Here is a 13,985-nt window from a genome sequence, read left to right on the forward strand (position 1 = left end):
CAAGTTAATAGTGTTAAAAACAAAATTCTAGTTAAAAAACCAATGATGTTTTAAAAGTTTTTTTATTTTATTTTTAGAGACTCTTTTCTATATTACAAAAAAAAAATCCCCCTTTTAAGAAAATACAATTAACTTAACCAAGAAACAAAACTGCCAATTTAATTAGAGATCTGCAAATTTGTGAACTTGTAACTGAATCTGAAAATTCTGCAAATTCTGCAAATTCTTTTGTAATGCAACTTTACCGAACGCTAGAAAAATCCAAAAACCAGCACAACTGTAAAATTATTAATATTACTAACTAGTCTCTCTCTCGCACACACGCACAACACTGTGTGCAGATCCAGAAGAGATCGCTGATCCTTAACGCGCAAGCTAATAATGAAACCACTCACCAATGGCGATCTCTTCAAATCCCCTACTCTCGTCAAGATCTCCGCCTTAGTTCTCGTCACCGTCGCTTTCTTCTACTTAGGCAAACACTGGTCCGACGATAGCTACCAACAGCTCATCTTCTTCTCCTCTTCCACCTCCTCCGCCGGCAGCAGCTCGATCCCTGAGGTCTCCGTCTCTCCCAACAGTAACAGACTCTTCAATTTATCAGAGATTATTCCTTCTAACCATACCGATAATCAATCACAACCGCCTCCGTCGGCGGTGGTGGCTGAGACGGAGAAGGTTACGGTTGAAGCTAATCCTCCTCCTCCGCCTTCTCCACCTCCGCCTTCTCCTTCTCCTCCTCCTCCGCCTGGTCCGGTTAAGAGCTTTGGGATAGTAGATGCGAACGGGGTGATGTCTGATGATTTTGAAGTGGGAGAGGTTGAGACCGATGCTGCTGTGGAAGATTGGGGGAATCAGACTGAGATCGTTGAAACGAAAAGAGACGGCGATTCTAAGGATAGAGTTAGAGTTAAGAAATTTGGGATGTGTCGTGAGAGCATGAGAGAGTATATACCTTGTTTGGATAATACTGATGCGATCAAGAAGCTTAAATCGACTGAGCGTGGTGAGAGATTCGAGCGTCATTGTCCTGCCAAAGGTAAAGGCTTAAATTGCTTGGTTCCGCCTCCTAAAGGTTATCGTCAGCCTGTTCCATGGCCTAAAAGCCGTGACGAGGTACTACTCCTTTTGGTTTGCATTCTCTTGTTAGAGTAACATTGTCTTGGAACTAGCTTAAGTAGTGTTTGGAATTTTATACTTATGGATAGGTGTGGTTTAGCAATGTTCCTCATACTCGGCTTGTTGAAGACAAAGGTGGTCAGAACTGGATTTCACGAGATAAGAACAAGTTCAAGTTTCCTGGAGGTGGTACACAGTTTATTCATGGGGCTGATCAGTACTTGGATCAGATGTCTAAGGTTGCTCATTTTTCCCTAGTAGTAGTTTTTGCTTTAGTGTCGTCACCTATCTATTTTATCTTTTTATCTGATGTTGAGGTCTGGACTTTTGTCTTTGCAGATGGTTTCTGATATCACGTTTGGCAAGCATATTAGGGTTGCTATGGATGTTGGTTGTGGTGTGGCGAGTTTTGGCGCTTATCTATTGACACGTGATGTCTTGACAATGTCTGTTGCACCAAAAGATGTCCACGAGAACCAAATTCAATTTGCTCTTGAGCGTGGTGTGCCTGCTATGGCGGCAGCATTTGCTACAAGGCGTTTGTTATATCCAAGCCAAGCTTTTGATCTTATTCATTGTTCACGATGTAGAATAAACTGGACTCGTGATGGTAAGGTTCACTGGTGTGCTTGATTCTTCATGTAATACATCAAGAGATTATTAAATTTGCACCCATTGTAGCTTCAACTCCCTATGTGAACTAGGCCTTAGCTTCTTTTACATGTAGAGAAATTCTCATTCTGCTGTTTTATTTTTTGTGATAAAGATGGAATTTTGCTCCTTGAGATCAATAGAATGCTGCGCGCTGGAGGATATTTTGCTTGGGCTGCACAGCCTGTTTATAAGCATGAACCCGCTCTGGAAGAACAATGGACAGGTAACATCCTCTTAATCTGCTTTGAGTAGGCTGTGATCATAGCTTTATTAGCGAAATGAAGAATATGGAAAGTTAGAATGACATATTGTCTCTGTGGGTATAGGGAAAAAATTTTGTTTGTCTACATAGATTCTGCCACTATGTCTACTCTTTTAATCTCACATTTTATTTTCCAGAGATGTTAAATCTTACTACTAGCCTTTGCTGGAAACTGGTAAAGAAGGAAGGATACGTTGCAATCTGGCAGAAGCCTTTGAATAACAATTGTTATTTAAGTCGTGAATCTGGAACCAAACCTCCTCTTTGTGATGAATCTGATGACCCCGACGATGTTTGGTACAGCTGCTAAACTTTCTGTTTTTCTTTCTTTGTGATACAAGGACATTTATATGTTCTTTATACTACCAGAGTTGCTAAACTTCAAGTTTTTTCAAGTTAATTTGTTTGATTGCATTTAGTCGGTCTATTAACTTTGGTCTGTGACAATGGGTGCAACAAAATCACACTTTCTATGTCTCATGTTGTTTTCTTGTTTTAGGTACACAAATCTGAAACCTTGTATCAGTCGCATACCTGAGAATGGATATGGAGGAAATGTCCCCTTATGGCCTGCCCGTCTACATACTCCACCTGATAGGCTGCAGACGATAAAATTTGATTCCTACATTGCTAGGAAAGAACTATTCAAAGCAGAGTCAAAGTTCTGGAATGAAATTGTTGGGGGATTTATCCGCGCCTTAAAATGGAAAAAGATGAAACTAAGAAACGTTTTGGACATGAGAGCAGGTTTTGGCGGGTATGAAATAATATAATTATGTTATTACTCTCGCTGATGGTATAAATGTCTCAGTATCTTAGCTTAACTCTCGTTACTTAATTTCTTTGGCTTTAACAGATTTGCAGCTGCACTAAATGATCATAAACTCGATTGCTGGGTTCTAAGTGTGGTTCCTGTCAGTGGGCCTAACACATTGCCTGTCATTTATGATCGTGGATTATTAGGAGTGATGCACGATTGGTACTATTTTTCTCCTTACAATCTATCATATAAAAACATAGAATAATGAAACGTATTGTTAATTCCTTAGAATCTGGTGACTCCTTAAGAGTGTTCTGTGACTATTCTTGTTTGTTTCCTGCTCATGTTTTTGATTTAAGCAAAACATTTCATCTGTTTAATTTTTCTTAAGATAAACTAAGATTTAGATTCTGGATTTGATTGTTTTAATAAGTCTTGCATTCACCACAGGTGTGAACCATTTGATACATACCCAAGGACATATGACTTCTTACATGCTTCAGGACTCTTCTCAATCGAGAGAAAAAGGTAAGCATTATCTGTAACTCAATTTGAAAATGATTTATAACTGAGTATGTGGTCGTTTGGTGCCTATAATTGAGCTTAACCATTTGTCTTTGTTTCAATAATGATAAACAATGCATCAGATGCGATATGTCAACCATATTATTAGAGATGGACCGGATACTAAGACCAGGTGGAAGAGCATACATTAGGGATTCAATTGATGTTATGGATGAAATTCAAGAAATCACAAAGGCTATGGGTTGGCATACTTCTCTTCGTGACACATCTGAGGGTCCTCACGCAAGTTACAGGATTCTAACATGCGAGAAGCGTCTCCTACGAGCTTGATACCAGACAAGTTACTGCACTTAGTCAACACAATATATTGTTTGCTAGTCTCTTATTGTTTTCTTCTTTTTTCTTCTCATTATGTAACTGTAAATTTGATTGTGGTGTTTTACTGAGTAAAGGTTTACCTAGTCCTCGACATTTAGTATTAACATTCTGCAATTGCAAATTCGTTGATTGTAACAATAGGATTAATAGAACAAAGCCCCAAGGTCAGAATACAAAATCATCCAAAAATATGTGAGGGAGTATCTCTCTTGACCATGTCTGCACAACGCATTCTAATGCTCAGATCTCGGTCTCCACATCTGTCCGCGTTGGCTTGGAATTATTGTTGCAGGTCTTGCAGAGTTCACACCATTCATATGACCTGATGGCTTACCAATGTGGCCCTGATTTTGACTTGAACCTGCAGATGTATTTTTGAACGGTCGGTTCCCATTCTTATTTTGACTCTTCTGCTGTGTTTGACTTTGTGTGATTACAGGCCAAGTTTGGCCCTGGACAGATGGTTGCCTCTGAAGATTCCTGGGGTTGTTCTGAGGCCAATTCTGTTGTGGTCGGGACTGTTGTTGTGGTGGCCAATATGGTGGATTTGGGGTATTGTAGCTCTGTGACCAATTTTGCTGCATTTGCTGGTTCCATGGCCTAGACTGACCTTGCAGATTACGAACATTGTGCGTACCATTTGCATGATGTTGACTATGGAGGCTTATTGTTCTGTACAAAGACTGGTGAATGTGTTGCCCTGTCAGAACCGCAATGATGGAATTTCTATTGCAATCTGAGGCAAGACGGCGCGATGTGATCTGAAATACTTGAGCTATTCTGTCCAAATTTCTACGACTCACACTCCTTGCTGCGTTCTGCGGCTGCTCAAAAGGATCTTCAACCTGAAACACACACCATTCACACTTTAATCGGGAGACTCACATGGTGCCATAACGATGTATATAACTCAACAAGAGGATAAGAGAAAGACAGAGATGGAGACTTACAAAGAGTGAGTACGTCTTTGGCAGCCATGTAGTGTTGGTGCTTATGTTTTCCCATCTTCCAGTAAACGGGCAAACACCGAGCTCTTGTGCCTTCAAGTTTATGTCTGAAAACTGATAGACACATTGACACAGCAGAATCAAGAGTACTTTAATGGATGTTACACACTAAGCGAAACAAAAAGTTTAAAGCTAGAATGTATGAGAAATCAAATCACCTTTGCAAAAAACGAGACCAAAAGCTCCGAGAGTGAGCTTCGGTTGGCTGATTTTGCTGTGCCTGATTTAAATCTCGCTATATTAGCAGCAGTAACTTGCGCTATACTTTCCTCTGCTGTTTTACGTACACCTACAAGAGACTATGGCGCTAAAATCCCAAAAGCTCGTAACTGTTATGTGGTTAGGCTTGAAAACCTTTTCATAGAAGGTACCTTTCAGATCATCAACCGCACTCTTTGGATATATATCTCTTAGAGGAGGCAAGATTGCAGGCACACAAGTCTGTACCAAACAACACAAAACATTATCAAAACACTATGTTTTTATAATGATGCAGTAACTGCAGAAGGCTGAAGGCAGCAGAATCTATGAATAGAGAACATCTATCTTACCTGAAGATGGAAGATGACTAACAAACTGAGAGAGTAAGAGTTGAAAGTCCCGCTCTTCGAATCGTTGATATTATGAGCTTTGGCCCATTCCTTCACCTATAAATGGTAGAATACACGAGATATGTATATGTCAAAGAATCAAATTAAACCTTTAGAGATACACACCAATCTTGTTTTATTTGCATGTTAACCTACTAGCAAAACCAGGTCACGGAATCTCCCATCTATTTCACTGATCCAGAACAAGAACCTGCTCTTCAAAAGCCCTTCCAGATTATCAATAGATATGTCACAAGAAATTCTCTGGTGTCCGCTCACGATTTTGAGAATGGGTACTCTCGCATGAATAACAAATTGCAGTTTGTACCATAGACCTGTTGTTTGTTGCATGATTATGGAGGTGAGACAAATCGCCACATGAAAAGAATACTTTAAACATAAGGCAAAAAAACAAGTGAAACAAAGATAAACGAATTACCATTCGCTCTTAGGGCTCGAAGCAAATGTCCGAGTAAAGTTTGTTTCTGCTTCTTTCCAGTGAACAAGATAGAAGAACCGCTGAATAAGTCAACAGAGATGTCCAAGTCTCCCCATCGTGTGAAGAGATTTGACACAAAAGATCCAAAGGGTTGAACAGTAGCACCTAACAATACCAAAACCAGAAAAATGGGCTATAAGCAACTTTCTTTTCTAAGTACAGATGAAATCATTGGTTTACAGAAGGACAATAGCGGGAAAGAGTAACATTGAACCACTTTTACTATTCTGCAACTAAAAATTCAGTAGAGACTATCTTTTATTTCAAAATCATAATCACATCCATGGTGGGTATGGTTCACGGCATTAAGAGACAGTAGTACTAAAAATATTGAGAGAAGCACAAGAGTGCATCAAGAGTCATTACCTCTTAAACATTCTACAGATTGTACAACGCTACGCAACTGATCAATCACTCCGATCCTTGTATCCCAATCTGCTCGTGTAGGTTTAATCACTTGAAGAATTTCTTGAAGGGTAGGATCAAGAAAAGGGTTTCTACTCATCGTCTGGCTCTTCTACAACAATAACAAACACACATTGCCAAGTTATCTCAAAGAAAACATTACGAAACAGTAACACAAAGACTTCACAAGCTCCAGTCAAAGTAAAATTCTTATGATTAAACCACTGGTTCTAACCAAAATCTCACTAAAACAAACGTCAAGGCTCACCACCTACTCCAAAGTAATAACCTTTGTCACTATATAACCCAAAAAAGCAAAATTCCTCATTTTCTACACTTTTAAAATCTCCAATCAAAGTAAATTCTTGACATGAACAAGCGTATAAAACAAAAACGTCATCAAGGTTCGATTTTTTTGATATCTCTCTCTCACTAACTACTCCAAAGGAACAACCTTTTTTTGTCACTAAAACCAAAAAAGCAAGATTATATTCTTCATTCTCTAAACCCCAATAAGCCCACAATTTTGTATCATCATCAGAACTGTGAAATCAAAACTCTACCCAAAACCTAATAAAAAAGAATCAATCAGTATATAACATTGAGTACCGAGTCCACTAGAACTTTAGAGAATGATGATTTCGAAGGAGATGAAGAAACCCTTGCAGAATCAAATTCCGATCTAGGGTTTTCCTACCTCGTTCTCTCCCAAATCAGCGATCCGTACCGAGTCACCCAACTTGAGAGTTGAGACTGCTCTCAAACAATTATGCGCTCTCAAGGAAAGAAGACAATGAAAAGTCTCTGCACTTGTGGAAGGTTTTACTTTTATTTTATTCAATTCAATGCGACTAAGGAAACTTGTCTTTCTTTGCTTTTTTATTCAGTGAATGAATCAATGCATGATGTGACCATCTTTTTTTAGCGGATTAACTAATTCAAAATATACAAAATACTACTACAATACATTGTTGGATTTACCAATTGGGGGAAAAAAAATTAGATAAGAGAGTTAATTCAATCAAATATTTTGGTATACAAAAAATGTTCTTACGTTCTTCTATCATGCATTTGCCCTCACTCGTCGTGATCATTTGTCGAAGAATGACCTGAACCAGAACCAAAAAAAAATAAAAAAATCTTCTTTCATAGAAATTTTTTTTATAAAAGAAAAAAATCATCTAAAATCTGATGTTATTGACTTATTATATCTCTAACTTAAGTTATCAAACGAGTGAATAGTAATTCAAATCTACTTTCATTATAAACATTTTTTAGCATTGCTTACTGTATGATTTTGATGCAACCTCTTTTATACTTTAATAGCTCATCACAAATAAATAACTCTTAAATTGTAGGCTTTAAGAAAGACAGAGCATAACAACTAACAAGACCAAATAAAATGAAATTGGCAGTAAGAAAAAATTAAGGAATGCTTTTTATTTTTTAACTGTGTAAGTATTAAAATTGGATTTAAAATTATTAAAGTCTTTACACCTTAAACTCAATCGGTATTTTTATCTTCTAAGCCCGATACATTTAAAATCTCATGTATACTATAACCATCACTTACTCTTGTTGATACTTTTTTTTTTTTGGTTAAAATCCCTTGTGGGTACTTAAAATTTGCATATCTTTTTACCATGTTCTTTTGGACACTTAAAGTATTTTGTTATCTTAGTTATTTTTCTAAAAGATTCCTTTCTGAAAAGTTAAAATCTCACTCAAACTTTTGTTAACACTACCATTGTGAGAATAAGTCTACATTTGTTAGCAATAGTTTAGTTTCTTACATGTTGTCCATTTGTCCTTGATTTTGATATCATATCAATAATTGTTGCTCCCTTTTTGCCTATAAGAAATATATATACTTTTCTTTTAAAAAAACACATATATATATATATATATATATTGATTCGTCGATAGAGAACAAATCCTAAACTTGGAAATTTGTGACTCCGCCTGTGAATTGTGATACAATAATACTCGATCGTCATGAAATACAATGGTTGAATTACCAAAGATAAATAAGGAATGAGGATGAAAAATATTCCGCATATACAAATAAAATGTTTCATTTTATGGCTTAGTGTTTTGCATTTTTTATGCATAAACAAATGTTTTTTAAAAAAATAGTAGATAAGATGTTTTTACTATTTAGAGCTAGTAATTAACTATGAGGTGGCAATAAGTTATGACCAAAAAGAAAAAATATATAAATAATTTATGATAGTTATCATTTTGGAAAATAAAAGTCAATTTTGAGATTATTTTACTATGATTTGTTTGTAAGAACCACCAAAGTCATAGAAGTAAGTATATATTTGTATATGTATGTATGAAAGTTAGCATAAAATTAGAAGCTTTGGCAAAAAATGGTAGAAAGACTTATCCACTAATTAGTGTAGTTAAATGGGCAATTGAACAACTTACTAACTACATGTCTACATCTAACGCAAACTTTTTATCCTCTCATAAACCAACCACATAAAGTAATTTTAGGACACAAACTGTACATATTGCAAGCAATTCCATCACTCATAATTAGAGAAGGAAACACATAATTAGATTTTAAGCTTTAAACACTCTATCTAGAAATTATATATATCTTGAACTTTTTTACTCCACATCTTAAAGGGATAAACTAAGTATCTTATCCATAAAACTATTAATTAGTTGTTAACGGTTGGTAATTAAATCCATGGTTAATTTGGTAACCACATCGTTTTTTCATATAACTTAGCTAATACAACAAAAAAATGGATGTTGTATGATAAAATAAGAAATCTAGCCTATTAGCTAAGACAATTTCTCTCAGCCAATCAGTTTACACCGTATTTGGAACATTACTTATCAATAAGTAATTGTCATTATCCAAAATTTGGAATGGTATCGTACGAAGAAGAGTGTAGAAGTATCATGATCACATATGAATGGCTAACCTCAATCCTTAGAAAAAAAGAAAAAAAAAAAGCAACAACAATGATTTTCAAAAGCATATGTGGTAATAAATAATGTAATAATCTTCACTCCAAGCTAAGACAAATCCAGTGGCACAAATCAGCCATTTCACTACAACCTCATAAAACATATTCCACGTGGACCAATCAAAACAGAAGCCTCCTAATCATCTTCCTCGTGGCGCCACGTGGCAAGTTGGCCAATCCGCATCGTGTGGCGTTCAGAGAGTTAAACTTGGAGGACGAAGAGATAACGAATTGGTTGCTGATCACTCGCTTTATAAATCTCTCTGTTTCTTGCCCACACCAACATCTCTCATTCACTGCTTCTTCTTCTTCTTCTTCAACCAATCAAATTCTCTCTCTCTCTTCAGCTTCTTGTGTGTTGCACACTTGTCGCAGTCGTGAGATATGGCCGCCGCAGTTTCCACCGTCGGTGCCATCAACAGAGCTCCGGTACACTTCAATCTCTTTCACAACTGGTTTAATGTTAACGTGAATCTTAATTATACTTATAGCTCAAGAATTTGACATTTTTGCATCACTTTGAGATTCTCTGACAGAACAGAAGAATCTGGTACTTTAACTAGGATATCTAAAGATACTTTGATGATTCTTTTGGTCTCTACTTGGGAACTATGTTCAAACCGATGTGGAAAGTATAGTACAATTGCACTGAAACTGTAGTCTTGTAGGATTTTTACTTTATGTTTGTTTAGTTTGTGGTTCAGATAGGTTAGAACTGTAGAGTCTTCAGGAATAATTCTGTACCTTGAACTGTGTGAACCAAAATAAAGTATGGTTTAATCTTCCGCTTATACCCGGTTCGGTTTGGTTTCCGATTGAACACCTTTTATTATCCTTAGGAATAGTCTCTAAACCGGTTCTTGAACCATATGAACTAAAATTCAAGATTGGTGTTTGACCTGTTTGTGTGTGTTGTTTGTTGCAGTTGAGCTTAAACGGGTCAGGATCTGGAGCTACATCAGCCCCAGCGTCGACCTTCTTGGGAAACAAAGTTGTAACTGTGTCGAGATTCGCACAGAGCAACAAGAAGAGCAACGGATCATTCAAGGTGTTGGCTGTGAAAGAAGACAAACAAACCGATGGAGACAGATGGAAGGGTCTTGCCTACGACATGTCTGATGATCAACAAGACATCACCAGAGGAAAGGGTTTGGTTGACTCTGTCTTCCAAGCTCCTATGGGAACCGGAACTCACCACGCTGTCCTTAGCTCATACGAATACATCAGCCAAGGCCTTAGGCAGTGAGTTTTCATCTCTCTTTAGATCTCTCATTAGTTCTATATCGATTTTAGAATCTTGGTTTTAAATTGTCTTTACTTCTTGGAATAGGTACAACTTGGACAACATGATGGATGGGTTTTACATTGCTCCTGCTTTCATGGACAAGCTTGTTGTTCACATCACCAAGAACTTCTTGACCTTGCCTAACATTAAGGTATTTACTTAAGACTATTTTTGGTTGCAATTTTGAGTTATTACACAATTTGATTGATCTTGAAATGCTCTGTTTTACTTTCATAGGTTCCACTTATTTTGGGTATTTGGGGAGGCAAAGGTCAAGGTAAATCCTTCCAGTGTGAGCTTGTCATGGCCAAGATGGGTATCAAGTGAGTTCAGTTATTAAACTCCGATCTCGACCCGTTTTAATATCATCGAAAAAAATCTAAAAAAGTTAAAATCTTTTTGCAGCCCAATCATGATGAGTGCTGGAGAGCTTGAGAGTGGAAACGCAGGAGAACCAGCCAAGCTTATCCGTCAGAGGTACCGTGAGGCAGCTGACATGATCAAGAAGGGAAAGATGTGTTGTCTCTTCATCAACGATCTTGATGCTGGTGCGGGTCGTATGGGTGGTACCACTCAGTACACTGTCAACAACCAGATGGTGAACGCAACACTCATGAACATTGCTGATGCCCCAACCAACGTCCAGCTCCCAGGAATGTACAACAAGGAAGAGAACGCACGTGTCCCAATCATTGTCACCGGTAACGATTTCTCCACCCTTTACGCTCCTCTCATCCGTGACGGACGTATGGAGAAGTTCTACTGGGCACCTACCCGTGAAGACCGTATTGGTGTCTGCAAGGGTATCTTCCAGACCGACAAGATCGCAGACGAGGACATAGTCACCCTTGTTGATAAGTTCCCTGGTCAATCCATCGGTAAGAAAGATTCTGGCTAACGTTAACCCGTATTCTGTCTATATAGGAGGAACTTGTGCAGATCCTAATTCATGTTCGTATGGACAGATTTCTTCGGTGCTTTGAGGGCGAGAGTGTACGATGATGAAGTGAGGAAGTTTGTTGAGGGACTTGGAGTGGAGAAGATCGGAAAGAGGCTGGTGAACTCAAGGGAAGGACCTCCCAAGTTCGAGCAACCCGAGATGACTCTTGAGAAGCTTATGGAGTATGGAAACATGCTTGTGATGGAACAAGATAATGTCAAGAGAGTCCAACTTGCCGACACCTACCTCAGCCAGGCTGCCTTGGGAGATGCTAACGCTGATGCCATCGACCGCGGAACTTTCTACGGTAAAGACCAGGTCTGAACTTCTTTTTTTTTTTCTTTTCAGTTTGGTTAGCCCAACTGATTGAATCAATTGGATATGATAAAAGAAGAGGACACGAAAAAAGAAAAGAAAATGGAATTAGGGTTTCTGAAGTTAAACTTACTTGAATTGCAGGCAAAGCCGCCCAGCAAGTAAACCTACCTGTTCCTGAAGGATGTACTGATCCTGCGGCTCAAAACTTTGATCCAACGGCTAGAAGTGACGATGGAACCTGTGTCTACAACTTTTGAGTATTCTCCTACTTACTAAATTGCTGTTTTTACTCCTATTGTCTCTTTTGGGTCTCTTTTTTTTTTCCCCTTTGTGTAATTGTGGATTGGGTCTTGTCATCTTTTCTTCTTTTCTTTTTTTATGATCATGTGCAACACATTGATAATTTAAAATTGCCTTTATCATAAACTACATTTCTTCTTGCAATGCATAGTATACACACTAGCCAGAGTAGCCAATAGACAAAACGAATGAGATCACAGATGTCAGACCACCTATAACGCCCTTACTATTTAGCCAGAAACTGTATCACATTCAAGTAAAGCAAGAGCATCGATTGAAACATGAATCAACCACTACATTATCCACTAGTATTGCATTCTTACAAAGAAAAAAAATCTGATACAACAAATCTTGTCATTCTCTTAGCTTGAGGAGTATTAGTAGTAGATACACAAATGATCACAAATCATTTTATTTTGTAATGGCTCTTGAACATCCATGGCAGTTCATGCATCATCATATTCATACATATATATATAAAACCAATGTTGGAAAACGAATCGAGTTCCTGTCTCTGTCATCTATAAATTCACTAGAGCCTTAAAGGCTGAGAGCAAAAATATCAGGATTTAGATGCAACGACCTTCACGGAGGAGAGACTAACTATGTCAGGGCTTTTGAGTTGATCGAGCTGTTTAGTACCTAACCGAAGCAAATACTCGATGTACTGGAAATTCTTACGGTCGACCTCTTTAGAGTTGTGGCGGAACTCTGTTGACACGATCATCTCTATTCTCTTCCTGTCTTCTATTGGCTTAGAACGAGCTGCTCTTAGAAATCCCCTGTAGAGACTCAGGACTTGCTTTTGCATCCCCGAAAGTTTCGAAGCTCCCATTTTCACTCTTTAAACACCAAAAAAGTTCATTAATTGGCAAGTAACTCATTACCAAGCAGAGAACAAACAAGTATAGAAGCACAGTGATGAAACAATCAAGAAACATGTAGTACGCAGTTTAGGGAATAGAACAGTAAGCTTCAATCAGAAATGGGTGGGTTATTCATGAAAAACAACAGACAATGTTAATCTCACCCAAGGAAAAAAGCATAAGCCTTTTGGGATCTATCAATCAAACTAAGAGAGACACTAAAGCACTTGTGACCATCCCAACAAAGGATTTTTCAATTCCATTAGTTTTTTTTTTTAACTAACACAAACTCAGAGAAGTAATTCTATGTAACTAGAATTGCCAACAACATTTAGTAAACGAGATCTTCCATAAAGTTTTCATCACACAAATATTCCCAGAACCGGCCTAATTTCACATTTCCTAAAAAAATCTATTTTTTTCCAGATTACAACTATAGAGATTGAGAGTTTCTGATCTTCGAGTGGATGATTTCAGAATAGAGATGCAAGAAGAAGAAGGAGAAGATGATGTTGTGAAGGAAAGAGCAAGCGCGTACCTGTAAAATATCTTCAAAATCGAAAGAAGGAGAAATTGAAGAAACTCTTCTGGGATTCACACTATTCAGCAGACACGGAACCATTGAATAGAGAAAGGCGAATTTACAATTTTTACTGGGCTTTAATGGGCTTTTATTTATTGACTATAATGGCTTTTGCAATCTTCCTACATATATTAATTTTCTTTTTTCTATAATACTTATTAATTAAGAGAATATAATTAAATGACCCATATTACATTATTTAATCAAAAACAAATTACTTTTGTAATTTTACAACAACAAAAATCTACCATTTTACAAAATTAATTAGTGGGGGTTATGGTTAGTTATTATAATTCAGGGTTAAACCGTTTGAAGAACTTTAGAAAAAAAAAAAACCGTTTAATTAATTAATTAATTACGAAAGAGCAGAAAAAAAAAAGAAGAAGAGAAGAAGGAGATGCCAGCACACGAAATGGACGGTTGGGTATACGCCAATTCTGTAATCTTCTTGTTAAAACACACACACAAAAACCAAAAAGAAAAAGAAAAAAAAAAAAAAAAAAAAAC

The 13,985-nt window shown here is 37.3% G+C and overlaps 4 protein-coding genes across 7 annotated transcripts; 2 read left to right on the forward strand and 2 right to left on the reverse strand.

Moving 5' to 3' along the window:
- On the forward strand, nucleotides 213-3,802 carry LOC104785456 (probable methyltransferase PMT11). Its single transcript, XM_010510680.2, has 9 exons — nucleotides 213-1,116; nucleotides 1,209-1,358; nucleotides 1,459-1,729; nucleotides 1,886-1,996; nucleotides 2,173-2,332; nucleotides 2,535-2,792; nucleotides 2,892-3,014; nucleotides 3,246-3,323; nucleotides 3,443-3,802. Exons 1-9 carry the CDS (start codon nucleotides 382-384, stop codon nucleotides 3,648-3,650), a joined length of 2,094 nt encoding a protein of 697 aa, XP_010508982.1. The 5' UTR covers nucleotides 213-381; the 3' UTR covers nucleotides 3,651-3,802.
- On the reverse strand, nucleotides 3,768-7,065 carry LOC104785455 (protein HESO1). Of its 3 annotated transcripts, none has more exons than XM_010510677.2 (9): nucleotides 6,809-7,065; nucleotides 6,161-6,311; nucleotides 5,735-5,899; nucleotides 5,452-5,630; nucleotides 5,257-5,352; nucleotides 5,077-5,146; nucleotides 4,864-4,994; nucleotides 4,649-4,759; nucleotides 3,768-4,543 (listed from the first exon to the last, which is right to left on the reverse strand). In XM_010510677.2, the coding sequence occupies exons 2-9, from the start codon at nucleotides 6,297-6,299 to the stop codon at nucleotides 3,932-3,934; spliced, it is 1,503 nt and encodes a 500-aa protein (XP_010508979.1). In that variant the 5' UTR covers nucleotides 6,300-6,311; nucleotides 6,809-7,065; the 3' UTR covers nucleotides 3,768-3,931. The 3 variants fall into 3 exon arrangements, with proteins under 3 accessions (XP_010508979.1, XP_010508981.1, XP_010508978.1); XM_010510679.2 differs by having other exon boundaries at nucleotides 6,161-6,308; nucleotides 6,897-7,064; XM_010510676.2 differs by having other exon boundaries at nucleotides 6,897-7,064.
- LOC104785459 (ribulose bisphosphate carboxylase/oxygenase activase, chloroplastic) lies at nucleotides 9,571-12,108 on the forward strand. Of its 2 annotated transcripts, none has more exons than XM_010510683.2 (7): nucleotides 9,571-9,615; nucleotides 10,112-10,428; nucleotides 10,517-10,622; nucleotides 10,709-10,794; nucleotides 10,877-11,349; nucleotides 11,437-11,729; nucleotides 11,871-12,108. In XM_010510683.2, exons 1-7 carry the CDS (start codon nucleotides 9,571-9,573, stop codon nucleotides 11,889-11,891), a joined length of 1,341 nt encoding a protein of 446 aa, XP_010508985.1. In that variant the 3' UTR covers nucleotides 11,892-12,108. The 2 variants fall into 2 exon arrangements, with proteins under 2 accessions (XP_010508985.1, XP_010508984.1); XM_010510682.2 differs by having other exon boundaries at nucleotides 11,437-11,718.
- On the reverse strand, nucleotides 12,041-13,538 carry LOC104785457 (succinate dehydrogenase assembly factor 1, mitochondrial-like). The gene is made up of 2 exons (XM_010510681.2): nucleotides 13,434-13,538; nucleotides 12,041-12,871 (listed from the first exon to the last, which is right to left on the reverse strand). The coding sequence occupies exon 2, from the start codon at nucleotides 12,862-12,864 to the stop codon at nucleotides 12,592-12,594; it is 273 nt and encodes a 90-aa protein (XP_010508983.1). The 5' UTR covers nucleotides 12,865-12,871; nucleotides 13,434-13,538; the 3' UTR covers nucleotides 12,041-12,591.

The sequence above is a fragment of the Camelina sativa genome, chromosome 5 (assembly GCF_000633955.1).
Source record: "Camelina sativa cultivar DH55 chromosome 5, Cs, whole genome shotgun sequence".
NCBI classification, from domain to species: Eukaryota; Viridiplantae; Streptophyta; class Magnoliopsida; order Brassicales; family Brassicaceae; genus Camelina; species Camelina sativa.